This window comes from Athene noctua, chromosome 14 (assembly GCF_965140245.1).
Source record: "Athene noctua chromosome 14, bAthNoc1.hap1.1, whole genome shotgun sequence".
Lineage (NCBI taxonomy): Eukaryota > Metazoa > Chordata > Aves > Strigiformes > Strigidae > Athene > Athene noctua.
In genome coordinates this window covers 20199921-20227610 of record NC_134050.1, presented here as the reverse complement: position 1 = coordinate 20227610, position 27690 = coordinate 20199921, and the positions used below count along the sequence as shown (strand labels likewise).

At 48.0% G+C, this 27690-nt stretch overlaps 1 protein-coding gene across 2 annotated transcripts in view; it reads left to right on the top strand.

Moving 5' to 3' along the window:
- LOC141965983 (uncharacterized) overlaps nucleotides 1-27690 on the top strand; it is an 80966-nt gene that overhangs the window by 43763 nt on the left and 9513 nt on the right. For both annotated transcript variants that reach the window (XM_074918230.1, XM_074918229.1), the window contains 7 exons: nucleotides 3594-3854; nucleotides 11416-11489; nucleotides 12031-12116; nucleotides 14148-14187; nucleotides 14874-14954; nucleotides 22888-22995; nucleotides 27073-27182. In XM_074918230.1, the coding sequence (XP_074774331.1) occupies nucleotides 11424-11489; nucleotides 12031-12116; nucleotides 14148-14187; nucleotides 14874-14954; nucleotides 22888-22995; nucleotides 27073-27182 (491 nt within the window). In that variant the 5' untranslated portion in view covers nucleotides 3594-3854; nucleotides 11416-11423. The remainder of the gene's footprint in view (nucleotides 1-3593; nucleotides 3855-11415; nucleotides 11490-12030; nucleotides 12117-14147; nucleotides 14188-14873; nucleotides 14955-22887; nucleotides 22996-27072; nucleotides 27183-27690) is intronic.

The following is a 27690-nucleotide window of genomic DNA, read 5'->3' as shown; positions in this document are numbered from 1 at the left end:
AATTTTAGGAGCTATCAACATGAAAAAAGGAAGGGAAAGGTCATGTTGTAATTAAAAAAGGATTGCTTTCATACTCCTTCAAAATTTTGTGTATCCTAATGCTGTCCTGCATATGGTTCAAGGCTGTAACAGAGCTTTGGGAAACATTTTCCCCGTGCTTTCCAGTGTCAGATCACATACTTCTTATTTCCCTGAAGTTTTCTCTTGCTGGACGTGCTTGTGGGGGGCTTTGGTAGATGAAAAGAAGTTAACAACAGCTCTCCCGTTAGCGTTCAGAGATGCTGTTTGAAAATAATGCAAGTCCAAGGTACTGCCAGCAAAATGGTCAGGGAGTGTCCTTTGCAGAGGCTGCCAAATACAAGTGATTTACTGCATGGGGTTCTGTATTTGGAGGCAGTGTGAGCTGATTAAACTCATTAAAGCGGTTGAAACAATAAGGGTGGTACTTGAAGAACCTCATTTAAAGTACATGTTTTACTAAGGGATGGGCATTAGTCTGGGTCAGGCTAATGGCTCAAGCTGCCTCCGCTCCTAAAAATGGGGTTCTGGCAAGTGGTGCGAGACCCACACGGTCAGCATAGGTCTTACTTTAACTCAACTTATAGATACACAACTTAGAAATCATTCACCTCAATTATTTTGGGCAAGTTTTCCACAGGCAAGCTGCATCTGGTTATTAGTGGATTTTTAGCTTCCTACACATTTTCATCAGCTGTCCCAGTGACTTTATGTAACGGTGCATTTGTTATTTCCTTATTTGTGTTTTAAAAAAGATGCTGCCCCTCTGTGCCAAGGAGAGCACAGGCTGCTGGCAGCACAATAGCTTATTTTTGCATCTTTGTTCCTTTGGTTTTGGCTCTTGACCATTGCTAGCTCCACAGTGTCCAGGGTGACATCCTAGGTATCAGCCAGGATGCATGTCCTCACCCCGCTGCTTCGGGCACGCGTTAGGTGTGGGTGTCCTCTAGCTGGCCATGGCTGCCGAGCTGAAAACGAAGAAAAGTTTAAAACTGCAAAAGGAAATGCAGTAAGAGCTTTTAGCTTACCCACAATTGCCATGTGTTGCTGGAGACAAGAATGACCATGGGGATGGTAAAAGGGAATAGTAGCGTGTCCCATGATGTTGCTACATGGATCAAAAAGAATAAAATACAGTATTTTGTGAGGAATGCATGTCCAAGTGGAGAATGACTGTCGTTGTAGGTTCCTTTAGTTTATGGTTAAAGAAATGTAAACTGCTCTTCCAGTCTTAAGCAAACAGAAACAGCTGGTTCCTATGGTCCGTGTTTATATAGTTCCTTTCCAGGTCAGTGCATCACCCGAAAGAAGGGGAGGTGGGATTTTTTTCCCCCTTGATTTTTCTGGCCTTTTTATAGACACTGGAATGGAGGAAGAAGGGAATGCAAAGAGAAAATTAGTCTTCAATTCCCAAAGCAGCACATGGATTTTTGCATTCTTCAGTTTACTTCTCTTTGTGTAATGAGAAATCATTTAAATAACGATGCTTTAAAAAGAAATTTTAAAATCATTCTTCTTGGGGTTCTGTGCTGTTATTTTTTTGTTTGGTTGGGTTTTTGCTATTGTTGTTTGGAAAGGATGAATTCCTGTCAAAAAGAGCTTAAAAAAAGTGTTTGGATGCTCTTTTATTCCCCATGAGGTCTAAAAATAGAAGCTGATGAAGAATTGCTTGTAGACTCTCTGTTCTGATCGGAGGGTTTAGCTTATGTCTAAAGCCACGTCTTCTGACGTTGCAACAGCTGAACTTTGCAGAATCACCAAGGCTAGGCTTACTGGGTGTAAGCAGGGAGGAGAGCAAATCTCTTTGTCAGCCCTCTTGCTTCTCTTGTCTCCATCCTTGGGCAGAAGACCTTAACCTGAGCACCCAGACACAGCACAGAAAAAATGCGTGTGAGAATGAGAGTGAGACATAAGTGCTGGGAGCACAGGAAGGGTGGTGGGGAGAAGGTTGAGGTTTTATTTACTGACAGCACTGCCGTGCACTCTGGTAGTGTTGAGGCAGGTGGATAGTATGTAAATGTAGCCTTACATGTTTTTTACTTCTTTCTGTTACTAAAAGGCTTGGTGAATGTATCTGGGTTTCATGGTATTGCCATAGTCTGTTGGCAAAGTATTATCATTGTTATGACCACAGTTTTCCATCATACTTTAAAAGCTTGGTGCAAATTGTGAGAACAGAGGGAAATGTGTGTAATATGCATTATAATGTATGTAAGCCACATTATAAACCACTCATTGATAATGTAGATATAATGTAATCTGTGTTATAGGTTACTTGATAGCAAAGGTGGCCGCCTCTGAAAGGGTGTGAAGCCTTCTGTGCTTTGGGGTCTCCATGTTGTTGTGTCTAGGTGCTGGAGGGCTGACAGCGGGGAAGTTCAGCACAGGACAGCCCAGGAACATGGGCAAAAGTCTATTCACTAGTGCTTGTGAGGGGGATCGGAGGAGAGGTGGTGTTATTTAAAGTGGCTGCTCATCATGAGGGTGAGCTGAGCTTTCTCTCCCAGGCATCAGTGCACACTTACCCCTCCCAGTGCCTACTGGCGTCAAACAGAAGCATTGCACTTCGGGTTGATGACTTGATTTCACACTTGTGAAACCAGTGAGTTGCTTCTCTGGGTTGCTTAAGGTGGGAATTAAAAACTTGTTTAAAAAATGTGATAGCTATTTGTTGAGCTTTGGTGTCCCTTGAACTGTGTTAGCTGTTTGGATGTGTCGGGTAGGAACTGCAAGTGCTGGAAGGTGGCTCTGGCGGTGCTGCCAGTGCCAGCTCTTCTGCCGTGTGAGTCAGTGATACTGTGTTATTGGTCTTAATCTGATCAAAGTCCCATATGCTGCTTCTCCCTTTCCCACCAGCTTGTTCCTGGAGGAATGGCCTGGTTTCCCATTGCATCCCTTCTTGGTGGCAACATGCTTTTAGGTGGCTGAAATACTGTGCCCTTGGCTTGGGCAGGGGGAAGCTGAGTTGCTGGTAGCATGTGTCTGCTGATACAAAGGTGGGGTGGATTCAGAGATCTGTGTGGAAGCCCACAACAGGGCCAGAAAATGGGCTAAAACACAGTCCCCTGGTACAAACTAGGTGCTGGATTGTGTCTAAGCTGAGCATTCCTGGAGAAACATGCTGGACAAGATGATGTTGTGCAGCTGCAGGCATGCGGGCTGGTTTTCCAGTACCTGGCATGTATGGTCAGATAGTTGTAAAATTCCTGCCCAGCCCCAAACAAAATCCCTATAACGAGTCCTCTGTGTTAGTGCAAGTCCTTGCTGGGCCGGGCTGATGCTGTGATCTGGGTGGGGAGGAAACTCATCCTGAAAAAGCCACCAAAGCAACAAAATCTGAGCATAACCCACGCCAAGGGTTTTCTTGCAGTGCAGGCGAGTGTAGTTTACTTTTCTCACTGGGTGCCCTCCTGTTACAGCCTGTTCCTTCCCCACCAGGCTGAGACACTGCCCTGCTGCTTGCTCCTGTGGGACCTGCCTTTCCTCTGTGTGCAGAGACCCCCTGTGCCAGGAACGGACCGTGCTTCTGCTGTGCCAGAACTGGAAAACTTACCAACTTCTTCCTTCCTTTGCAGCGAGCCTGAGGGAAGAGAGAGCCTGCGTGCTGATTGCCTCCTGCCTCGCCTTTTCTCCCAGCTGCTCCCGGAGAGCTCTCACGGGCCAGCGGAGCGGAGGGGAGAGCCGCCACACTGAGGGCATTTGGCCAGTGGGCTGCGGTGGCCAGAGTCCTCGTCACCCCGCGGCGGAGACAACCAGCCCCTGTTGGGTAGATGCCCACAGGGGAGAGGACAACTCCAGCTGAACTGATGCATCTCGGCACCTGGTACCAGGCTCAGGTAAGGGCATGTTGCTTGGAGCCGCGTTGCATTTCCACGCTCCCTTCTCTGAACTCATAAACTGGCTCCAGAGCAGGTGAGAATCGCTCTGAGAGCTGTCATGTTCTGTGGGTACACATGCTAATAAATCGACAGGATATCATCTGTGATACTGCTGGATGCTCTGGCTTGTTGGGACGTTGCTGTTGGCATCAAAGTGAATTGCAGTGGAGGTTCTCACTTGGGTGTTCCCAGCACCTCTGCTAAGGGAGGTGAGCGTGTTTTTATCCAGCACAGTTTCAGTTGTAATACGCATTTACTGGGACAGGAGCTTGTTTGAATTTTCTGTAACACATCTGTGATTGTATGAATGATCTATGGGCAGTCATTTTCAAGGAACCTAAGATAGTTAAAACACAAATCTTGCAATTCAGCTGGCTTAGTGCTCCTTAAAAAAAAAAAAAAGATAAGCTTGCTCATGTGCTCTTGAGTTTTTGTTGTAGTCAAGGAAATAAACATGCAAACAGGATCTCCTGTATCTGGGTTCATCCTGCTTGATAGTAATTTCATTCCTGAAGTCATAATTCACTTTGCGAGTGCAAGCCTGGTTTCCTTTGTGGTAGCAGGGTTGTGAGTGCCGGATTTGGGCTAAGATTGGTGATGTGCTGTCCGGTGACGTGTTGTTTTGAAGCTGGTGCCTGACCAGGGTGTTTGCAGTCCGGGTTTGTTAATGAGGAGCTGTGGATGGGGATCAGCAGAAGTCCTCAATGCAAGTGCATTGGGCGTGTTGTCCATGTGGGGATTGAAATTTGGGTTTCTAGTGAAAAATCCTTGTGCAGCTGTGCTGCTGGAGGTGGGGACGCTGGCCGGTCTTGTACCCAGACCTCGGGAGCAGCTTGACTTCCGCGTGGAGAGCCAGGTCTGGCGCAGCAGAAGCCCCGGCACGTGGCCATCACTTCCTCCAGCGGGTTGTCCCCTCCCGGCCGCGCAGCCCTGCGTGCCGGCACCCGCCTGCCGCAGCCTGCAGCTCCTTCTGCGTGTTGTGGAGGCTTGCAGGTTTCCTCGGGCCGCAGCGATGCCATCGAAGCAGATGCAAAGCCACGCTTGTTTTGCCTGTGCTGGGTAGGTATGTGGTGTAACCCTGCAGCTTTGCTTTTGAAAGGCTTTAAACACAGGGGAGAAGAGCCTCTGATGTCAGCTTGGCCCCCCAGATTATACCAGGGAACCAGGATGGGGAGTTTGCTGCGAGCCAATAGCCTGCATGGTTTGAAGCATGTCAAGGTACCTGTTTCATGCACTTAAAATATCCCTGATAGGATTTATTCAACTTTTTGCAGCTTGCTTTAGCTGCTTTGTAAGCAGACTGTTGCACAGCTTTGCGTGGCCAGCTTTATTCCAGGGCGTGCAAGCGCACAAGTCACTGTTACAACCAGTGGTAGCTTTACAAGCGAGAGCAGTGCTTTGCTGGGAAGGGTGAGGACTGCAGGTGTGCCTCGTGCAAGGGTCTCACCTCTTAGCAGATGTTGTATAAGCATTTCCACTTGCATAGATGCATAAGCATTTCCTTTAAGCCTGTATCCTAAAGGAAAAATCGCAGGTTTATGCCTTAGACAGCTAAAGGTATAAAACACTGTGTTAAGATGTGCTTTTAAAATAGAATGTGAAACAGGAACAGCGACTTGTGGAGTTTCAGCAGTGGTAGATGTGGTTGTAGTAAGTACGTACCTTTTTTGCTTTATTCCACAGCAGTAGTTTCAGTCTGACAGAGGCCAGCGTAGTGTTTAAGTATGGTGTGTCAGAATTTGCCTTCCTTTTTTTTTTTTTTTTTTTCTCTGAACAGCAGTCTCTATTAGTAGTTAATTGGGCACATTCAGGACTCCAACACACCTTCACCTAAACTCATTCCTCCTTTGTCAGTGACCTTCTGCTTGCAGTAGCATGCAGAAAAAAAATCATACACATTTCCATGGGCTTGGGTGCAGCTGGATGTAAGAAATGTATAGTGCTGTGAGATGTTGCTGAAGCAAAAATGCAAATTTTACAACTTTTGCCCTGGAGATGGAGCATGCTGAGGAGGGGAGCAGGTGGCTGAGATGACTGCTTCGGGGAAGTAACTTAAGATTCTGTAACTCAACTATATTTGATTGTACACCTGCATCATGCTTGCCTTTAATTTGTTCTAACTGGTGGAAGCAGCAGGAACAGAGAAACATCCAAAATGTAGAGCCTATAATCTCAAGTGGCTTGAGTAGATACTTTTTGACAGCATAAAATATTTTAAAATTGGGTTCCAGAGTATCCCCAAGTCTGAGAACATGATGCTGTGCTGTGCTTTCTAAAAAGAGTAGATTTTACTGATATATTTATTTTTCAGAAGCCCTTCTGCCAAGTGACACTGGATCTACAGTTCACCTTGAAGCAAAATGGTGAATCTGAGCAATACAATCTGATGCTAGTGCACCTGACAGTATAAAACCTTTGTAAAACCAGTATAGAATCATGTAAAACTTTGCTATTTTCCTTGTAAGGAGGCAGAAAGGACTTGAAGAGACTGAAAATTTAGCCACTTCGGCTTATATGGGTTGCTTGGTAGTATCACCACAGCTGCTCCATTCAAAGGCTGGGAAACCACTTTCTGGCCAAGGTCCCAGCAGCAAAACCACTTTGCAAGGAGGGCTTGGAGGAGTCAGATCTGGAATCCCAGTTGTAGTGAATTTCTAGGAGGGCATCTCAAGACATGCTGATGTGCAACCACCTGCAACCCACTGCAGGACCCATCAGCTAAGCCTTTGATGTCTCGGCTCCAGTTCTTAGACCACATCCATTTGCATTTTTGATGGATTAAATTCTGCATGGAGGTCTCGTGTCCTGGTGGAGTTTAATGAAGGTTTGTCCTCGTTTCGTATAGATTGAGCAGTGGGGAGAGGAGGACCTGGTGGTGAGCCGAGGGCTGTAGCTGTGGCATTGGCAAGTGCCCTCTGTGGAGAGAGGTGTCAGTGCCTCTGCCTTCTTCTGAGGGAGCAAGTGGGAGATGTCACATCATGGTTGGGGGTGACAGGGGATGCGTGTGTGTGTCCCCAGGCCATGGCATGAGCAGCACTGCCGCTGAGCCGTGGGAAACGCTCAGTTCCTCTTCTGGGCAGCGAGCAGGGTTGCAACACGCAGGATGGGTGCCTGGTACCACCCCGTGCCAGGCAGCAGGAGCTCGGCAGATCGTACTGGAAAGGTACAGGGCTTCTGAGGGAGGGCTCTAACTGTAAATCTGATTTATGGATAACAATTCTTGCATCAAGTCTTGGATTTGTGATGCAGACACCTTCTTTCTGCTGCCAATACTTGAGATCCCAGCTGGTGAATTAATTTCAGGAAAGTTGTCCTCATCCAAAATTTGGATATTTTATTTCAGGTTTGCTGATGGCTAGATAGTGTTCAGTGCAGGTAGGCAGTAACATGCATTTTCATTAAGCATCTTTAGGCTTACTGTTGCTGGGATTGATTTTTACTTCCTTAAATTGTGGACTGCAAGTTTTAGTGTGAGATGACAGATTGTGACATTTTCAACTCATTCTTTTTAAAAGGAACTATTTGGTAACCTTGTTTCCCAGTTGAATTTAAGTGTACATGGCTTGGGGCTTTCTATTGCTTGTGTCCTAGTAAATTTATCTCATACCATTCTTGCATTGTTCACATCTCTTACCATTCCTGTTCATGGCTGCTTCAGCTTGTGTGTTTGTCATGGAAGAAAACCCCTGTTTGCTGGGAAAATACAGTACTCATAGGAGAAAATTGTGCGACAGGCTTGAGAAAGTATTTAAGTGGTGTATTAAAAGAAAAAGGAAGTCTTCAGTCTTATATAGGTATATGGAGAAGTGCGGCAGGTACGGGCTGTACCTATTTATAGGTGGCTTATTTGTATCAGGGCAGAATTATGTGTTTCATCAAACTCTCCAGAAAATAAATATCTCAGAAATTTTCATATACACAAGGTGTCATTTCCCTCAAGCATAACTTCATGGTGTCAAACTACTCTGGAGTCTGAGTATGCACAGAATTAAATAATAAAAATATCCATATTGGATATCTGTAGTCAACAGGGGCTGTTGCAGAGCTAAGCTATACTGTTCCCTCCCCAGAGTACTTTGAATATCAGGTAGTGGAGCGCAGCATTGCCTTTGTACTCCAAAAAGCAGCAATATTGTGGTCAGACGCTGAGGCCAGCACAGCCACTTGCCATCTCCATCCCTCCCACTGCCATTAACCATTTTCTCTGCTTTCAAGTTTTTTCCTAAATTTGGACTTTTGCACTGTTACCGTAGAAAGAGGAAACAACTGTGCACATTCCAGGTATGAGATGCAACGCTGGCTCCTTTGCACCAGCCTGGCCTTTGCGGCTGCAGAGAGGCTTTCGCAGAGGCAGGTGCCAAAATACATGTGGTCTAGCTGCTGTCTTCTGCTGTGCAAACCCTCACATGTACCAAATCACTCTTCCTTTGGTTATTCTATTACAGAGTGTGGTCAGAAACATTCAGAATAACTTCCACTTTGTAAATTTCTTGAAAATTTTCTTATTTAATTTGACATACAGTTTATTTTTTCCCTCCAGCCTGTAGAATATTTGTATTTTTAGCAGCATGTAAAGGACCTCATTTGATTTCTTTAGCCCCATAACAACCAAAAACCAATGTCAGAAGTAGGGGAGTGAATTTGTCTTTGAGTTAAACTTTGCAGAAGAAAGATGTGAGAAGGAGAAGATGCAAATATGTTAGATGACTCCATGAGACAGATACTCAGACCTTGCTACTTTGAAGAATGAAACTACAATTAACATGTATTGAGCAAAATTCATGGGAACATTTGAAGTACGAGCTGCAGCTTGGAAAAATAAAAGAACAAAATACACTGTAATACTTGTATTCTTGCTCTGTTTTGATTGTGGAGTCAATAAGGGGGAAAGATATACCCATTCCTGCCATGAATTTGGAGTTTGCTGTTTTCCAGTGTCTGTATAGAGGAGTGTAAAGCAGTGAAATTCCTGTGCCTTTCGCTGGTGTCACAGAAGAGCTGCCCTGGTAGGCCTGATTATTGCATGCGGGTTAATAGTTCTATCACACCTCTGGCAACTGGGAGCGATGGCTGGTTTTGAAATGAAGAGTTAGGGAAAGATGGATCTCCTGGCTGTCTCCAGCCGTGCCTGAAAGACATGGTGGCAGTGAGCGGGTTGCAGTTGGTAGGATGAGACACATAACAGCTTATGGATGTCTGAAGGTGCAGAGAAATGGACTGAGCCTTGCAGTGCGTTGTTGCTTTTGCCCATCATATCTCCTCCGGTTGTTTTTCTTTTTATTGTTCTTTTTTTTTTTCCCCTCAGTGAAAAAACACATTCTTCAGATCATCCCAAGTGTAACGCCTTTGGCTGCCCAGGCTTGTCCAGTGTCAAGCACTGCTGCTTCACTGCTGCTTCGCTCAGAACCTGGGGCAGCATGTCCTACAACATGAACCCTTCAGGTGCCTCCTGAAGGGAGGCCAGGATGGCTCCTGGTGCCCATTGCAGAGCTGCAATGGCAACTTGGAGGAAACTTGTTTTGAGCTGCTATTGCACAGTATTGTATCTGTGGGTTGCAATGCAGCTCTTCTCTGCAAGTAGGTGGTCACCAGCACTTTGGGAAAGGACCAGAGCACAGCAATGCAGGATTTACTTTCCAGCTTTAGACCCAACACAGGAGTCAACCTGCTCTTGTTTATTTTCAAAACGTTTTTCAAAATTTTGTATTTTCTTGTGGGAGGCTTTCAAGTGTGTTCTGCTAGATCCCAGATGCTCCAGGGAGCTCCTTTGAAGCCCTACACGAAACCTCTGGACTGTATTATTGAAGCTGTTTAGCTTTCAGGTTCTGGGTAAATCTCTGGATCATTTGTAATGTGGCAGTAGGGAATATATTTTAAGGCTGTGGTGTCTCTTAACAGTTTTTTCCCAGTGCTGCTGAATCTTTTTATAGCAGGCAAAACCTCCTTAGAGCAGGCAAAATGCAATCTTCCTCTATAACAAGCTATTCTAAGAGACTTTATACTCTTAACTGTTCAAAAACTTTTCAAAATGCTGAGCAACTGTGGACTAAAACTATTTTACCTTGCTGTTCTTGAAATGCGAAGCATGTATCTGGGACCTGTGGCAAGTCAGCAGGACTCTGAAAGACAGAGCCACATAGGTGATAACACATCATGACTTCCCCGTGCTTGTCCTGTCTGCACTGAGTAGGGTTTATAATTCATAGCAGAAGCATGGGGAAAAACTTAACACTACTTTAAAAAGCTTTCAAAAAAATTTCAAGAGAAAAGCACTGGGGAAGAGGAGCAAGGGAAAGATATTGGGAGGATGTATAGCTCTGGGTCTGGCTGGAGATTGTACAGAGCACTCGGGGATGTGGTCGGTGGGCTGGAGATGAGGCCGTTCCCCTTGGCTGCCTGTCCCCACTGCAGTCCTTGGTGCCCAAGGACTGCCACGGCTGGCACTGCGCTACAGCAGCATCGCTCCCGTGGCCTGAGGATTCGGGTGACGTGGTTTGTGGCAGCCTGGCTTTAGGTGGTGCCGTAGCTGATGTGCGGCCTGAGCTAGGCTGGTTGTGGCTCCGTAGAGTTTCAGGGGGGGAGGACTTGGTAGATCTTCCCTCTGCCTGGGGACTGTGGTTCCCTGGGGATTTTGTCTGCCTGTGTTTACTCCTCGGTGTGTTAGATCAACCTTTTTCTTAGGTGAACAGTCAGAAACTAGCTGTGGCTCGACAGGAAGGGTGCTCCCTTGAGCTCATACAACACAACACTCAAGTCACGTTTGACATGGAAAGTTACCCTGCTCGCACGTATGTGTGTGGGATGGATCAGAGCCGTGGGCAGACATTAGGGAGCTATACTGGGTCTTGTTTAGACCAAGACTGGACCATCTCAGAGTAGATGGAGACTCTGTGATCATCTTGCTGCTGTGCTGTTTTTCTTTCAGGGGGTATGTATAGAAGATAATAATACAGACGCCACTTCTTGTGTGCACGCTTCACTAGACAAAAATACCTCCTTTCAGTTTCTCCTTTGACGTCCAATCTGCTTTTGATCATTTTACAGCTTCACCTCCACGGCTGAGGGCAGGAGCACGGTAGTTTGCTGTCATCCCCACGACCGTTGTGCTGTGCTGTGCAGTGCCCAGCTGGCGCATGACCTGTGCACTGCGAGGGCTCTGCGTCTGGTTTGCGTGTCTCGGTTTAAAAGCACCATGTCTTTCGTACAGGTCTGCGTGGGCTTAACAGCAAAAGCACGGTGTCTTGGCTTCCAGCAGACAAGACTTCCTCTTGCTCAAATTCAGTCGTGTCCCCGTGCAGAGAGCGAGGAGCGGGCAGTCCTGCTGCATGCAGGCAAGCTCCATACACGCTTTGTACAGGGGCTTTTCAACCTCAGCTTGATTTTAGCTATGGGGTACAGCTGGAAGCTAAAGTTGTCAGCCAAGGTTTTTTCTATTAGCACTTTCCTAAAATATTTCCCGTGCTGTCTATACATTTACTTATCTCGTTTCCCCCCCCCCTTTTTTTTTTCTGCCTTACAGCTTCTGACATGAAGAAAGATATAGATACTTTAATAGCCCAGGAAAAAGAGGAGATCATTGCCAAGTATGAGAAGGTACCAACCTTGTGTTTCTCCCTGACATGCCAGCTAAGGCTGAAGCTATTTAATAGATTAGGAATGCTTCACATAAGAAGTTTTTGCCTCACTGCAGGCATCTCCCCAGTAACCCTCATGCCATCAGGCTTTGTGCCAGCTCTCCCTACCTGCTTCTACCTGCACATCCTCTCTCACCACATCCCCAGAATTTCTTGTGGATCCCGTGTATGCTCAGCACAGATACCAAAAGGTTCTGGGCTTCTAAGTGCTCTCTCAATACCAGCATGTCTTACACCAGATAGCACTGGTTTCTCTAATGTACAGCCAGCCCTTCCCAGCTCATAGCAGATGTATACCAGGGACGCTGGATAGGCTGAACTTGTGCATTTTTCTCTTGCCTGCATTATATTTGTCCCTTTAGAGCAGATTCTGGTCTCCTGGCTCTACGCCTTCTAGTGTGTGGGGAGGGAATGAGGGATTTGGGCACTGGGGGTGGGGTGTGGGCACTGGGGCACTCCTGATGCTGGGGCTGGCTCACAGGTGTCCTTTCTGCTTTCAGGGCAGGCAGGAAGGAGCTCAGATTGACCCGTGGGAAGATGCTGATTTCACGCTGTATAAAGTTACAGATCGGTTTGGATTCCTGCAGTAAGTCATAGAATCATAGAATGGTTTGGGTTGGCAGGGACCTTAAAGATCACCCAATTCCAACGCCCCTGCCATGGGCAGGGACACCTTCCACTAGCCCAGGTTGCCCAAAGCCCCATCCCACCTGGAACCCTTCCAGGGAGGGGGCAGCCACAGCTTCTCTGGGCAGCCTGTGCCAGGGCCTCACCCCCTCACAGGGAAGAATGTCTTCCTTATATCTAATCTAAATCTGCCCTCTTTCAAGTTTAAAACTGTTTCCCCTCATAACACTCCCTGATAAAGAATCCCTCCCTATATTGCCCATAGGCCCACTATAAGGTCTTGTCAGAGCCTTCTCCAGGCTGAACCCTTCCAACTCTCTCAGCCTGTTCTCACAGGGGTGTGCTCCATCCCGCTAATTATCTTTGTGGCCTCCTCTGGCCCCACTCAAGCAGTTCCGTGTCCTTCTGATGTTACCCCCAGAGCTGGACCCAGCACTGCAGGGGGGGTCTCATGAGAGCGGAGTAGAGGGGAAGAATCCCCTCCCTCAATCTGCTGGCCACACTCCTCTTGACGCGGCCCAGGACACGGTCATGGGCTGTGAGTGCACATTACTGGCTCAGTTCTTCATCCACTAACACTCCCAACTCCTCCTCTGCAGGGCTGCTCACCAGCCACTCCTCGCCCAGCCTGTGTTTGTGCTGGGGATTGCCCCAGCCCATGGGCAGGACGTTGCACTTGGCCTTGTTGTACTCCATGAGGTTTGCACAGTCCCACCTCTCCAGCCTGTCCAGGTCCCTCTGGATGGCACAGCCCTTCCCTCCAGTGTGTCACTGCACCACACAGCTTGGTGTTGTTGGCAAACTTGCTGAGGGTGCACTTAATCCCACTGTCCACGATGCCAACGAAGATGTTGCACAAGTCCAGGTAGATGACATCAGCTGCTCTTCCCTTATCCACCGGCACTGTAACCCCATCACAGAAGGCCACCAAATGTGTCAGGCAGTTTGCCCTTGGTGAAGCCGTTGGCTGTCACCAATCACCTCCTTACTTCCCACGTGCCCTAGCACAGTTTCCAGCTCCATGATCTTGCCAGACTGAGAGACCTGTAGTTCCCTGGGTCTTCTTTTTTTTCCCCCTTCTTAAAAATGGGGGTTGTTTCCCCTTTTCCGGTCAGTGGGAGCTTCACTGGACTGCCACGACTTCTCAAAGTCCTCCTGCCCTCTCCTGTCCTCTCTGACCCATATGTCTGTGTGGACCCTCTGTCTGCACCAAGCGTGGTAGACCCAGCATCTTTCCTATGAGCCACTCAGTGGCTTGGCTTGATCAATCCCAAATGCAGGAGGAAGGACTAGGTGTACCTCCTCCCTCAACCACACATGTTCAAACACTGATGCTTTCAATCTGCTGCAAGGCAAGGCTCAGAAATGGTTTTGCATCACAAGCCTGACATCAGAAGGTGCAAGCTTGTGCTCCTGTGCCTCTGTGGAGGCTCACAGTGTGCTGCAAATGGAGAGGCTCTTGCATTTGCACCTGATGATTCAGGGAGGTGTACGAAGAGACGAAACAAGATATCTGATAGTTCTCGGTTCCCTTAGGAAATCCCCATCCTAAGAGAGGTGCAGATGAGTTAGATGCACACGCTGTGCTTGGGGGGAATGATTAAAATAACTACTTTTATTCCAAATCTGAACAAGGAGTTATAATAATAGGTGTTTTGTGTGCAGGAGGGGGGTTTGAAGAAATTGCTGTCCAGAATCCCACCCCCCCACACCCCTTTTGCTCATCATGTGTGGATTGAAGAGGAGCTTTATGCCCAGGATTTCCAGCAGTGTCCAGAGCTTGATTATCCCCCAGCAGCTCCCGTACAGTGGTGGGGTTTTGGCTGGTGCTTTTTCTTCCTCTTCCTTGTTGGGGACAGCCATAGGAAAGGCACGAAGACCCCTAGCTGTATCTCCTCAGGTGCTCGAGGTGGTCCCCAAGCTGCAGCACCCCACATTCCTCCACACCTTTCTTGCCCATAGAGTAACCAGTGACCCATTGTTTTTCCAGCGAGCAGGAGCTGCCAAACCGCACCGCCTTGGAGGAGAAGGTGAGAGCTGTCAGCTCTATCATCATGGGTATCAGATCCTTATCACACTAGCTGGGGAGGGGACAGTTTTTGAGGAAATGAATGTGCAAGCAAGAGTGAAGCAGACAGCCAGTGCCCGCTGGTCACTGCTGCTCGCGCAGAGGTGGGAACTCCATGACGCCCAGCTGTTGGAGTTTTTATTTTGCTGGGTCAGGCATCTCCCCTCCTCCACACTTCACTGAAATAGCACCTTTTAAAGGAATTTTGGACTTTTCCCTCTGCTTTGGCACAGTACTCAGCAGCTGCAGCTTGAAAAGGGGTTTGCACATGCGGGGGAAAGTGGTGGAGGTTGTAGGTAACCATCATCTCCATCCTCATCTCCCCTGAGCTGGGAGCATGTCCTCTGTTAGGATCCTGCTAACTGGGACCAAATTGCATCTTGTTGCTACAGTCTGATACCTGCAATCTTGGAAATTGTTTCTCTATTAAGCCTGTGTGTCTCATCATTTTTACCAGTGCTGCTTTAATTGCTACGGGTTGAAATTACCAGTTCCTGCAAGCACCTGTGGATTATTTCCATCCTCAATGCAAGGATGGAGAATAATTTTGCACTGAAGTTTAAAGAGCATGAAGTTTTGTGTTTTCAGGAGGTATTTTCTTGGGGCTATTTTCTTAAATTTCTCTTGTCTTCTTCCTCCTTGCACCAGCAAAAACAGCAGGAAATTGAACGTGTCGACAAGTGGCTAAAGATGCTGAAGAAATGGAGCAAGTACAGAAACAGCGATAAGGTAAGGAGGAAAAGAAAGAGCATGTGTCTGGAGGGACAGGAATGGTGCATCCTTCCAGTGAGTCAGGCTTTCAAGAAGTTGATAGAGAAACCAGAGATCACTGGAAAATATTACTTAATTCTACCCATTAGTCTTTAGTATTTTAAATCTTTCCTTGAAGTTGCTGGGTTACCAGTTGAGGTAAAAGTCCTGTTCTGACTAGCATGGTTTTAAAAATGGTTTCCTAAATGCTGCTGGTGTGTTTGCACTTCTGCTTCTCTGTGCAAGCAGGAGCACAGCAGAGATGTTCGTGTTCCCAGCTGGGCCCCTGCCCCGAGAGCAGGGGCCACGACATGCCTCAGGGTCACTTCTGTGCCTCCACCACCTGGGAATGGCGTGGGAGATGTGACTGATATAGTCCAGCTGATGTTCCTCATAATTCTCCCTGGAGGAAGAATTAATTACTTAGGACACCACCTAGATGTTGTATTTTGCTCCTAGCTGTGCCTGAGAGAAGCCCCTTAGGTGCTTGGGATTGTGTGCACCCAGCTTTGGCAATCAGGGATGGAGACACCGACCTTGTGTCTGGGTGTCAAAATAAACTCTGCACCAGCTGCCACTGCAACATTGAGTTGTTTTTAATAAACAATATTTGTAATGTGTTCCTACTACAAATCTCTTGAAACAACCCCTGAACCTAATGACAGGGCTCTCTCTGGGTAGGGAGAGGAGCCTGACCTGCTCTGCTACAGCACTCTGCACAGGAGAGGGCTGAAGCCCAGTGCCACCTTCTCACCGTGACCTCTGCAGCCTTCTTGTTGGGCAGGAGGAGTGGGGTGTTTGGCTGTATTGCTTCCAGCTCTTGCCAAGAGTCCTCGGGAGAAACTTGAGCTCAGTTAAAAGGCTGTGCAGAGGATCTCTGCAGGGCTGTAGGGGGCGCATCAAGCAGAGCATCCCCCTTGCCCAGCCCTCCAGAGTGGTACCAGGTTCACCCAGCCAAAGACCAGCTCTACTCTTGTCATTTTTTTAAAAAGCCCAAACAAATCCTATCTTTGTTAGAGCAGGGATGCACTGGAGATGAGCTTGGGGTTTTATAATCCTTCTGTTCTCTTCAGAGTGGTTCTGATTATTTTGTTCATTGCTGTTGCTCCATGGGCAAAAACAGAGGCTCTCCTGTGGCTTTGGTTTTTATAATTAGAAGTTAGCACTAATTGGTTAGTGACCTTGTGGGTAAAACACGAAATTCCAGCTGAGTACAGGGAATTCCTTCAGGTCCTGGAGGATGTTTGGGATGGCTAATGATGAGTGTTCTTAGCATGCCTTGGCTTCCCTGGGCCAGCCGGTGGGGACAGACAGGACCCAGGGTGAGGGGTGTATGGAGCAGAAGCAATCCCCGTCTGTCTTTTGGATTTACCCCCATCATTAGTGGGTGTGCTCAGCACACTGCAGCCAGTGTCACTCAGGTCTGCTGGATGGCGAGGGTCTAGACTGGCAAGCACGTTTTGAGGGTCTTTGGGTCAGAAAATCACAGAGCTCTTGTAATGGAATAAATGATGTTATTTATAACAGCCTGTGAAGGACTCCTGGGCACAGACGTGGCATTGTCCTCATGCTGGGGACTGGAAATGGCCGTCCCTGCTCCCAGCAAACCGAGGAGTAGCGCTTGGCCCCAAGCAGGGAAGGAGCAGTCTGGTGACCCCAGGGAGTAGAAAGGAGCTTTAGTCTCAGTCCCATTCAGCCTAACACCCCGCTGCCTTGCACCAGGGCAAGTGTGGGCAGGAAGGTCTGTGCATCAGAGCAGCTGTGCAGTGTTAAGTGCAAAGACCCCGAGAGGCACAAAACTAGTGTTAAAAAAAATAAATAAAACTAGGCTGTATCCTTCACCTGGATGTGCAACCCCATGCTCTTGTGTCAGGAGCGTGGAAGCTGCGCAGAGATTTCTGCTGCCACAGCTGGATGCAGCTCTGGTGTTTCAAGGACCTTACGCTGGGATCACAGTCATGCCCTTCAGATGGTTATGATTTTTTTCTAGCTAAAGTAAATGTGACAAGCCCTTGATCTGATTTTTCTGAAGTGGAGTGGGTTCGTTTTGTTCCCTCTCTGAGCACTCAGGCTGTCACATCTGCATTGCACATTTCCTTCAGGTTTGTTTTTGCCACTTCACTGATGTGATGGAAGCCAGAGTGTCACAAGACAGCAGCTCTGTGTTATTTTAATAAAGACTAGGATGTCATCTTTGAAAAAAACTTCTTACTGAAGTCAGGAGCCTTCCCTCTGATGTTCATTTTGATAGACAGGGCTTTATTAGAGGGAAGAAAATCTTGTTGCAGGAACTGCAGACAGTTTCACAGGGAAGCTGCTCTGACTTTGGCTCTGCTCAAGTGATGTAGAAACCTGTCTTTTTTTCCAGGCTTAGAGTTTCTGGACTTCAGGGCCAACCTTTTGAGTCCCAGTTCATGGGCTGGAGCTGGCAGACAGCTGACCGTATCGAGTGCTTGAAGAGGGACTCTTGGCTTATCAACAGGCTGTCGTGTTTTGCAGCATTGTAGTACCTGATCAGGGCTTAGGTCATTGTCTCAGCTTCAATGTTGTGAAACGTCAAGAGGAGGAGGGAGGTTGTGCGCTCATCCAGGGCACTGACCCCAAAGCCACCACCCATCAGCGGGTGAGAAAAAAGCTTTTTCAGACCCCTGGAGTGAGCCATCACCAGTGAGCAGCAGGTTTTGCTTTCTGTTCCCCCACCTGCTGCCAGTGTGCGTTCCTGCGTTCTGCTGGTTGCAGTCTGGGTGTTGTGGCTGTCACAGATTATAGGAAATAAGGCTGAAAAAAACCCTCAAGAGAAGGGCCTTTTACAGTCCCTAGCCCAGAATGGCCTGGCTATGCCTAAAATAATTCCTGGCATAACCTGTTTCAGGATGAGCAACAACTAGGATTATCTTAATTAGAGTGATGCTCTGGGGTTCCTTGTGTTCATCACCACATCAGATCTGTCTCTATCTCTGTTCTAGACACATTTCACAGCAATCTGATTTAATTTCAGTAGCAACATCAACAAAAAGTGACACCAGAACAATTCCTTGCAAGGATGAGGTTAGACTGATGCAGTGATGCCTTTTCCTGGCTGTACTTCCACAAGGGAAAGGGTACAGAAATAAAGGAGTCCATGCAAGGACCACACTGCTTTGCAAAGTTAAGGTATATCAAACATGCAAAGAAGTGCTAAATTGTGTAATACAGGTTTCAGCACAGGGAGACCCTCTCCCATCTTCACTGCTGTTTTAAACTTGAGTTTAAATCCCAATCTGACTGCCTGGGAAGGTTAGGAAATGGTTAGTGCCATGTAAGAATGTACACAATTAATGCAGCACGGTTTTGCAGAGGAAAAGAGGCTATACTGCATTCGCTCCAATAGCAGGATAATTTATTCATCATAGCCCTGAAATAAGTGGATTTCAGCCAGAAGTATCAGTCCTAGGAAAAGGATATGACCTCTGCATCATTTGCAAGCTGCTTCTTGCTGCTGGCCATGTGGGTGGGACTTTTAGAGAGGGATGTCTTTGGCCAGAAATGTCTGGGTTTTAGGCAAAGCCTGTCTTTGTGTACTGGGGTAGCCTTGTCTCTGCTAAGGTCACGGGAGTGCAAAGTGCTTAATCTGGGGCATGCCAGCAAAGCGGTTTACGATGAATCAGGGATCTGTATGGACTGACATGGACCTCCGAGAGTGAATAATCTGCTAACGCTGGGGAGAACCAGCAGACATTTGTCACAGCAGGGTTGGCTGAAGTCAGGTCTCCTGCACTCAAATGCCATAGGAAAGAAAAAGAGTTGTGCCTGGGCAGGGTGACTTCTGCTGCTGGTTTTTGCCATTTTGGAAAGGCAGGTAGCATTTTCCTCTCCCCCAGAGGTAGCCCTGGTAATAAATGTAAATGCCCACCTGTAACACATCAGCTTAGGAGATTTAAATTTGCCCCTGTTTCACTGCCAAAACCGCCGCAGACCTGCTGGAACCCCGTCTAGCATAGCCAGGGCTCCAGCTGCAGGGACAAGAGCTGAGTTGGGAGTAGCCATTATCCATACGGAAAGAAAACCACACGCAGCAAAGTCCAGGCTGCTAAGTGTCTTGCGTGGCCACATCATCAATAAGCTGGCTTTGTGGTGCCAAAGAAGAAGTCCTCTTCAGGGTGGTGGTGGTGGAAGCTTCACCCACCGCTCCAGGTGAAGATTTTCATAGCTCAGCTTCCCTGGGGCGGCTCAGAAGTGAAATTGCCATGCATACCCCAAATTTGCGCATTACTGCTGCAGTCTCTTCTTGGTGGGCCGTGTCCATGGCTGAGAAGCTAACAGTGACGGGCTTCAAAATGTGAAAGTGAGCTGAAATGTGTATATTCTACTTCAAAAAAACAATCCACCCCTCCCAAACAGTTTTTAACTTCAGTGGTTAACTGTCTTAACTACTGCAAAAAAATGTCCTGTGTTTAAAGGCAGTGACTCCACCCCTCTAATTAAAGACCTGAAGTACTTGGTTGGGTACTTCTGAGAGGAGATCTCTGATGCAGGAGGATGGAGCTCAGGTCAGCACTTCTGTAGTCTTCCCCATCCCATCTGCTGGAAAGAAAGTACATGGGGAGGGGATGGATGGGGATGGGGTGACGATAGGCTCTGTGCCATGAGCTTTGTATATTAAAGCCTAGAGAGGGAAGATGATGCTATGGCAAAACCCAGAGCAAGTTTTAAACGCTGGGGGTTCAGTCCTTGGCTCTGCACAGCACCTTGAGCCATCATCTTTCCATTTGTGAAACAGGATGATGTCCATTCCTCCTGCCGTGTGGAGGTCTGTCTGTAAGCCTGCACGGCCCGTGGTCTAGGTGCATTCTTCCCACCTGTAAGGGCTGAGCGGTTTATAAGAGACAGAAGATTGTGACGTCAGGGGTTATTTTTTCTTCTCACATAGAGCAGGAGTTGCCATCACCTGCTGCCTTCTCTCTGTCCGTTCATCCTAGTGTAAATGCTCCTTTTAATGATAACTTCCCTGTTTTCCGTCAAGTTCCACAACGAAGGAAAATTGCTCATTTTTCCTCCGCGTGACTCACAGCTCTGAGGTTTTATCACTTTCACGTCTGGAGGCGGTGGGAGGAGGAAGGCCTTTGGATAAATAACAGGGAGGCATTTCAGTTCAGCTCCATCTCAGCATGTTTTGTAACTCCCCTGTTCCTGCCACACTCTCATGTGGAGAAAATCATTAGAGCTATTTACTATATGCCAGTGAGGGTTGCACTCATTAAAGTACAACAGTACCAGCTCAGGGAATTCAAAACAAAATTATTTTCTTCCCACAGAGCTAAGCATCATCTTCTACCTCAGCAGCTGTCAGTCACTCTCCTATTCCGTTGGAAATAAATAATTTTATCTGAATTGGTACATACTGCAGTTTCTTGATCCCATCTCAGCTTTTGCTTCATGAAGTCAGGAGCACTTGTGGGAGCCAGGTTTTCGTGGGCCTTACCAGTACCACTGTGGGGAGGTGGTTCATCTAACCCCATCACTTTGTGTCTCCTGATGTATCGCACTTATTTTGTCCTGATTTTATTCCTCTCTTGGGGAACGGGAATCTCTTGTGGTCTCCTTGGTCTTTGGGCCGCGGGGCTGCAGCTGTCTGGCATAGCATGAAGGTTGGCTGTCCTCCAGAAACACCTCCTCCTGAGCTCGGACAAGCAGGAGTCACTCCCCTGGGTGTGCAGATGGTAAATTAGTGATGTCCTGCTTAAAATGCAGGATGCTGTTGAATTGGATGATGGATTTCTATGGGCATGATGTCTTGGTAGGGAGATGCTTTTGAGGGGCCAGCTCTCATCTGGTGTGTACGGAGGGGAGAGTGGGATCTTGCAAAGGATTTCTGTAGAGTATGGTCCTGGTTATGAATTGGACCTTCAGAGCTGGTGCTAAGCAACACCTGGGGCAGAGCAGGCATTTGGCAAGTGCTGAGAATGGGGTTTTACCTGTAGAATGTCCATTACACTTACAGGATCAGGATCACTGACACTTTCTGTGTTGGCAGAAATACCAAAATATTTACCACAATGGGGTGGAAGTGTTCTAACACACATCTGGCTCTCTTAGTACCACATGGGAGTCTTGGCATTTATTACATAGATATTTTATATACTTATTTTGACTGGGATAGTGGTGTTATTTTTCTGCTGTCCCCTAGCCTGTCTGCTTGAACCCCACCTCCTGTCTCATCTCGTACTAGCTCTTTGAGACAAGAGCCATTGTTGCTGTGTTTTGCACTTGGTGCAAAGATGGTAATGAAACGAGGAGCATGGGTCTGTGCTCTCGGACACTGTGAGCCCAGGTGGGTAGACAGTGCAGTGCCATGGTTATGGCCTTTATAACCTTGTGCATAGGCTGGCATTAAAAAGTCAAGCTAGAAGTGGAAAAGCTGATGATGCGAGATGGGTCAGAAAGGCAAGGTTACAGGAGCAGATGGTCAGCTTGGTGTAAGAGATGCAAAGGCAACACAGCAGGACCATGTCTAGAAAACCTTCTGCTAGGATCCTGATGCTTCCCTGTGACTGGCAGCCCTTCTTTTGCATTAGCTTGGAAGGAGTGAAGCAGAACACCCTGTGGAAAAAGGAAGAGGGATTTTGAAGGAGGTTGGATGCATCTGTACCAGGTGATGCCAGTAGTTGGTTGCCTGGTTGGGTGCTGCCCTACTCAGCCCCGAGCTTATTCCCATGACTGGAAATCTGGCACCTCTGTCCTTCCCAAGGAATTGTCCGGTCCCAAGGGGTTGCCGTGTCACAACATAAATCTCCTGCACAGCTGGAGCTTGGACATGTGCAGCAGGTCTTCCAGCATACTCAAGGTCCTCAGGAACCTGGAATAGTGCTGCAGTTGGCTTTGTAGTGCAGCTGCAAGGCATTTCATGGGTGGGATGAATGAAAGGGTGGAAGATATTCAGAAATTAGGCTTTTTTTGTTTTTATTAAGCTTTTTGTTTTAATGGGAGAAGTCAGAGATGGAACAAAAGCTGTTTTCCATTGAAATTTAATGGTCTATTTAGAGAGAGGGGGATTTATGACAAGAAAAAAAAGGAAAAGGCATCTGTGAGACAAAGTAAACATGTGGAGGCAGGAGGGGCACATGCGTCCCCAGTCCCCTTTTCTGCCTGAGGGATACCCTACACGTTCAGGGGAGAGCCCTTTGTGTAGATTACGGTCTCCTTTGCTACTTGTCAAGCTGTGAGAGTTGCTGTGGAAACATCCCTGTGGCTCTCAGTGTAAGGGCTCTCCTCTCCAAGGGGGAATGTATTGTTCTCCTGGTCCCTGAGGATCCAGGTGAGAACAAACCATGCCGGGTTAGATCAAAGGCTTCAAGAGCCAAAGGTGCTGCCTCTGGTGCTTGGAGAGGAGTCCAGGGGCAGGCTGGTTTGCACGGAATGGGACTGCTGTGAAGTACCTGAGGTGTCCCCACGTGTAAAGTCTGTGTCCAGCTCTTCCAGTAAGGTTAAAACCATGAGATGTGGCGTGATTTTGGACTGGCTCTCAGGAAGGATTTCTGTGCAGAAGGGGTTGTTGGGCGTTGGAGTGGGCTGCCCAGGGCAGGGGGGGAGTCCCCGGGATCCCTGGAGGGGTTGAAGAGTCGGGCTGACCCAGCGCTGAGGGATCTGGTGGGGTTGGGAAGGGTCATGGTGAGGTTCATGGTTGGGCTGAAGGAGCTTCAAGGGCTTTTCCAACCGAGATGATTCTGTGATTTTGACTGAATAAGTGTCTTTGCTGGATGCAGGTGCTCAGCTCATCCATCACATTGGAGATGCCCTCTGTGCCAGCATGAGTAGAGGAAGTGATCGGTTGGGGTGTCTGCTTGGGTGGCTGGTGGTCGGCAGCAGCAAACCACAGAGCAAATCTGTTCTGCCACAGGACCAGCTAACCTTGCATGTGTTTGCCTCCCCACAGATGTGCCGGCGAGTGTACAAAGGGATCCCGCTTCAGGTGCGAGGGCAGGTCTGGTCACTTCTGCTGGACGTCGAGAAGATGAAGAAGGAGAATGAAGGAAAATATGAGGTACAGGCAAAGACAACGGGAGCAGGGTGGTGGGGAGGCTGGTCTCGTGGGGCTCCACCAGCTGGGGCAAGTCGGACCCATGGGGGTTCCTACAAGGGTGCTTGAAGGGGTGGGGGGACACCCAGCCCTGGCATCCTCCCTTGCAGGGTAGCAGTGTCCCAAGTGCCCTACAGCATGCACTGATGGTGGGGCCTGATTCTGTCTGTGAACTGCTGTGACCTCTGAGAAGGCTTAAAATTAATGAGGACTGAAAATGTAAAGGGTATAAACATTTTATCTGTGCCTGTATATTAGGCTGGGGCCTTTTAGTACATCAGCCAGCTGCTTTCCCTAATATTTATTCCATTTATTCTGCTGGAAGCCGCAAGCAGAGGCGCTGTGGTGTTACTGCATCTTTAGGAAAGGATGCAGGGAAGCTTGGCTTAGCAAAGGTGCTGCTCACAGTTCCCCAGGCTCCCTGGAGTGCTGCATGGTAGCCGTGAGTACCCTGAAGCAGTAAGTGCTGGATGCAGGTACCCCAAACCTCTCTGTGTGCTTGAAAGTTTCCCTTGGGGTGTTTTGAAATATGCAGCAAGGTCAGAAGCTTTAAACCAGCTGGCAGTGTGTCAAGAAACCCAATTAAGGGTGTGGTGAGTGCAGGTCTTGCAAGCTTGGGGCAGGTTTCTGAGCACAGTGTCCTGGCTTACAATTTAGAGGTGCAGCTGGACGTTGACTGGCAGTGTTAGAAGAGTGTGGATTGAAGTGGCTTCTTTTATCTTCCATCTTCAATCTTTTTATAAAATGTCTTGAAAGCTTCTATTAAAAATCACTATTAAGAAACAAATAAAAATAATTTTTCTATTAAAAATAACTTATTTCCTCTGCAGATAGGAGAAAAGCCTGCCTTGCATTGCTTCCTACCAGAGCATTGCGTGCTACAGGCTTGTATTCCTTGGTATAAAATAAGTAATTTCTGTAGCGTGCGTTGAACAAGAACCCGAGTGTCAGAGCTTGCTGTATTTGGTTATTTTTTATTTCAGGCATCTCAGCTCCTTTAGGCTGCCCCTTTCCATAGGCAGGGTCTGGAAGCTGATAATTAACTTATTTTCCAAACTTACGTTACGGTTTAGCTTGTATCACGTACCTGGGTGAGGATCAGGGTGCTGTGGAGAGTTACATTTCGGAGGCAGGAGGTGGAGTGCTGCTACCAGCAGGTGGTTTTAAAAATCCCTGTCTATTAAGCAGGATGATGCTAACGCTCATTATATTTAGTCAAGCGTAGATGTTAATAGCAAGATGCCGCTGGGATGGAGTCACGTGCAAGGACTTGGGGAAGGTGGGCAGGGCTCATGGCAATAAGCTGAGATAACGAAGCTCTCCCAGCTCACAGATTCTTCTCGTGCTCCCTCCCTTGGAGCTGTGCTGTGCAGGCAGGGAAGTGATCCAAACAAATGAAAGTCACAAGGATTTTATCTGGGCTCCAGAGGGGTCTGCGATAAACAGGAGCTTCAGGGCTAATAGGCTTTGCTGGATGCAAAACCCCTCCAAGCTCGTCTTAATCTACTTCTTCTTTGGTGCCACCTGCTGCCAATAGTTAGCTCTCCCCTAATTTCCTCCAGAAGAGCCTTAGTGCAGGCCCTGGATGAGGGTTTTTGCTTTCAAGAAGAGACTAAGCCTCAGTCCTGGCCCTGAGTCCTGGAGGGGCTGGTGCCAAGGCCACCCCATCTCACCGTGGGACATGAGCTGTGGCACAGAAGCCTGGCTTTTGCATGTGCCTTGAGATTTGAGTGTGCCACCTGGCACGTGCCGGGGATTCATCTTTTTTTATACCCACTGCTCCCTTTGTAGAGATGTAGCCTGTGCTTGGGCTGGCGGAGGAGCTACTTTTCCAGTCACAGGGGATACCTTGCTCCCAATGTCTGTGTTGTCTCTGGAGTGATGCAATTAGAAAGTCTGGTCCAGTTGCTTCTGTAGTTCTTTATCCCAGCTGTCCTCCAAGTCCTCTCCTTGCAAATCTCTCAAGGCCGCGGCAGCTCTGTTGTCCCTGACACTGCAGCAGCCTGGAGGCTACTATGGGACGTGCCACACTTGGTTTCCACATGGGTGTGATGCTCTGTCTCCCTGGGGTTTTACAGCCACAACTGAGAGGGCTTGAGGAGACCTGAGGAGGCAGCAGGAGAAACACACTGGTCGTGGGGCAGAGCAGAGGCGTGCTGGCTTTTACCCGCTGCTTTGTAAAAGGCTTCTGGGACAGGACCTCTAGCTTCCCAGCCTCTGCCCTGCTGCCAGCTTGCAGGGCTTGCAGCAGTAATGAGCTTGGCAGAGCATCTGTGGAACCCCCAGGTTACTTAAACAAGGGAAAAAAAGGAGAACAGCCTGGGCTTTTTGTTTACCATCTGCAGAAGTAATAAAGCCTCCTGGATGCATGGAGGTGACAAAGTGCTCTGCAAGCTACCTGCTGTTCAGGTGCAGTGATTTTAAAACACCTCGAAGTAGGGGTTTTTACAGTGTTTGGGAGATTTCTGTGTTGTTCTGGCAGGGAAAACAAGAGGTCCTTGAGCAGGGAAGTTTGAACTGAAGTAACCCCGTGCATATGAGTAGTCGTCTCAGTCTGACTGCTTTATAGAGGGCAAGGAGCCATAAGATGCAGAAAGCACAGTATTTACGGCAGGGAAATGATGTTTGTTCATCAGATCTTCATTCCATCGTCACTTATTCTGCCTTGCCTTGTGCAGGCAATAATTCAAAATGACCCCTGAACCATTGCTCCTCCTACAGCTACTTTCAAGGTTGGAGTTAATAATCCCTAGATGCTGTGACTGCACTGACCGTTGGCTGTGCGGGACACATCTGGGTGCTAATGACCTTTTGATGTTCCCCAGAGCTGGTGTGGCCACCTCGGGAGGTCAGCTGCAGCCTGGAGGCACCTTGTGTGCTCTGGCTGACAAGCATTCGTAGGATAGCAGCTGCTGGAGCAGATGTTTAAGAATTTGTGCAGATGTGCTGTTTTCTGTCTCCTGTGTGAGCAAGGAGAGGTCCTGACCCTGGGCTCCAGGCAAGCTGGGCTTGCTGCTCATCTCCACTGCCCCTAACCTGCCAGTGGAACTCAGGCTGCCTGAAGAGAGTCACAAAATGTATTTTATTAATGCAGTTAACCCTTGAGATATTAAAGGAGGGCATGATCACTGATGGTATCAAAGGGCTGTGAGATGAGATGCTTGGCCACAGCATACTGGTCCTTGCCTGCATGCACAGGGATGAACAGTGGGTTACAAATGGGATTGCAGTGGGATTCATCCATGGAGCATCCTCAGCTTCAGACTCTGAGGGCATAATTGGTTGAGGTAGGTGCAGCTTTGGTTTGAATTTTCTTTTTTTTTTTTTGCAGTGGTCTTCAGTCCTTTATCTGTGTCATGCTGCCTTAAATGATTAGCCAGCACAGGGGGAATGTGGAAATTCTTGGCTTTGAGTTTTGCTTTTGTTCTGGGCTCTGCCGGTTCCTTAAAATTTGCACCAGTCCAAGGGAATACCCCAGAACTGTTTTTCTAGTGGAAACTCATTAAACTGAAGATGATTCTCTCTGCAGGGGAAGTAGTAGAGATCACTTCACACAGTCTGTCATAACAGTTTGGACTTCATTATGAATGAGCTTCTGAAAAGCTTTGGGCCTTGGTGCGTACATCTGCGTGTTAGTTATAGAAGTGTATTATTCCTTGATCACCAACAGAGATCTCAATGCTTTATGACAGCCAGACTGGGTACTGCAAAGAAATCAAAAGAAACCAGAGTGAAATTTAATTGTAAAAGTTTTAGATTCGGAAAACTTGGTATCTGCATTGGAAGATGGGCAGAGGCTGGGTTGGCAGCTGCTGCTGTTGTATCATGTATGCATGGGGCCATCCTCTTCTCCCCAGGCCAGCTGCACAGCTGAGGGGCCAGGATGCACCTCCAGTCTGCAGGTCATTGCTGCCAGCGGTGTCTCTGAGTCGCTCCTCAATAGCCTGTGCAGCTCACGAGCTGCCCCTCCTGTGGTAGCAAGCACGCTTCTGGCTGAGATGGCATCTCATTTGTTCTCCTGTCTGTCCCTCTTCCTTCCAGCAAATGAAAGAACAAGCGAAGAGCTTTTCCTCAGAAATCAAGCAGATAGATTTGGATGTTAACCGCACCTTCCGAAACCACATCATGTTTCGAGATCGCTACGGAGTGAAGTGAGTACAGGAGGCTTGGCGTGGCTGTATGGGCTTCAAAGCTGGTGGGCATACGTGGGGTGAGCTGGATGGGGTGGCCACTAGCCCCCTGGCTCCGAGCGGCTCACAGGAGAGCAAAGCCATCTCTGCTCCACAAACCATCAACAAATGCTATGGCCCACAGATGTTGGGCTGCTGATCCTCTCTTTGGACAGGTTCAGCCCCAGTTCTCGAGCCAAGCACCAGGCTGTTGCGGTGCCTTGTCCCCCAGGGTGCTGGGGTTGCAGAGGGCTTGGTTTGGGATGACTGGGATGATGGGGTGGGTCCATCGGGAGCTGGGTGGGATGGGGTGGACATGGCCAGCGGGTGGGGTTGGAGAGGTTTGACAAAGTGGCTTTGTCACTTGGATGAGTCACACCTGGCTGCCCTACACAAGTGTGCAGTTTGCGAGGAAGCCTGCACTGCGTGGGCATGACTCCTTTAGGAAGGAGGGAAGGGAGAAAGGAGCCTACTAATAAAATGGTGGCAG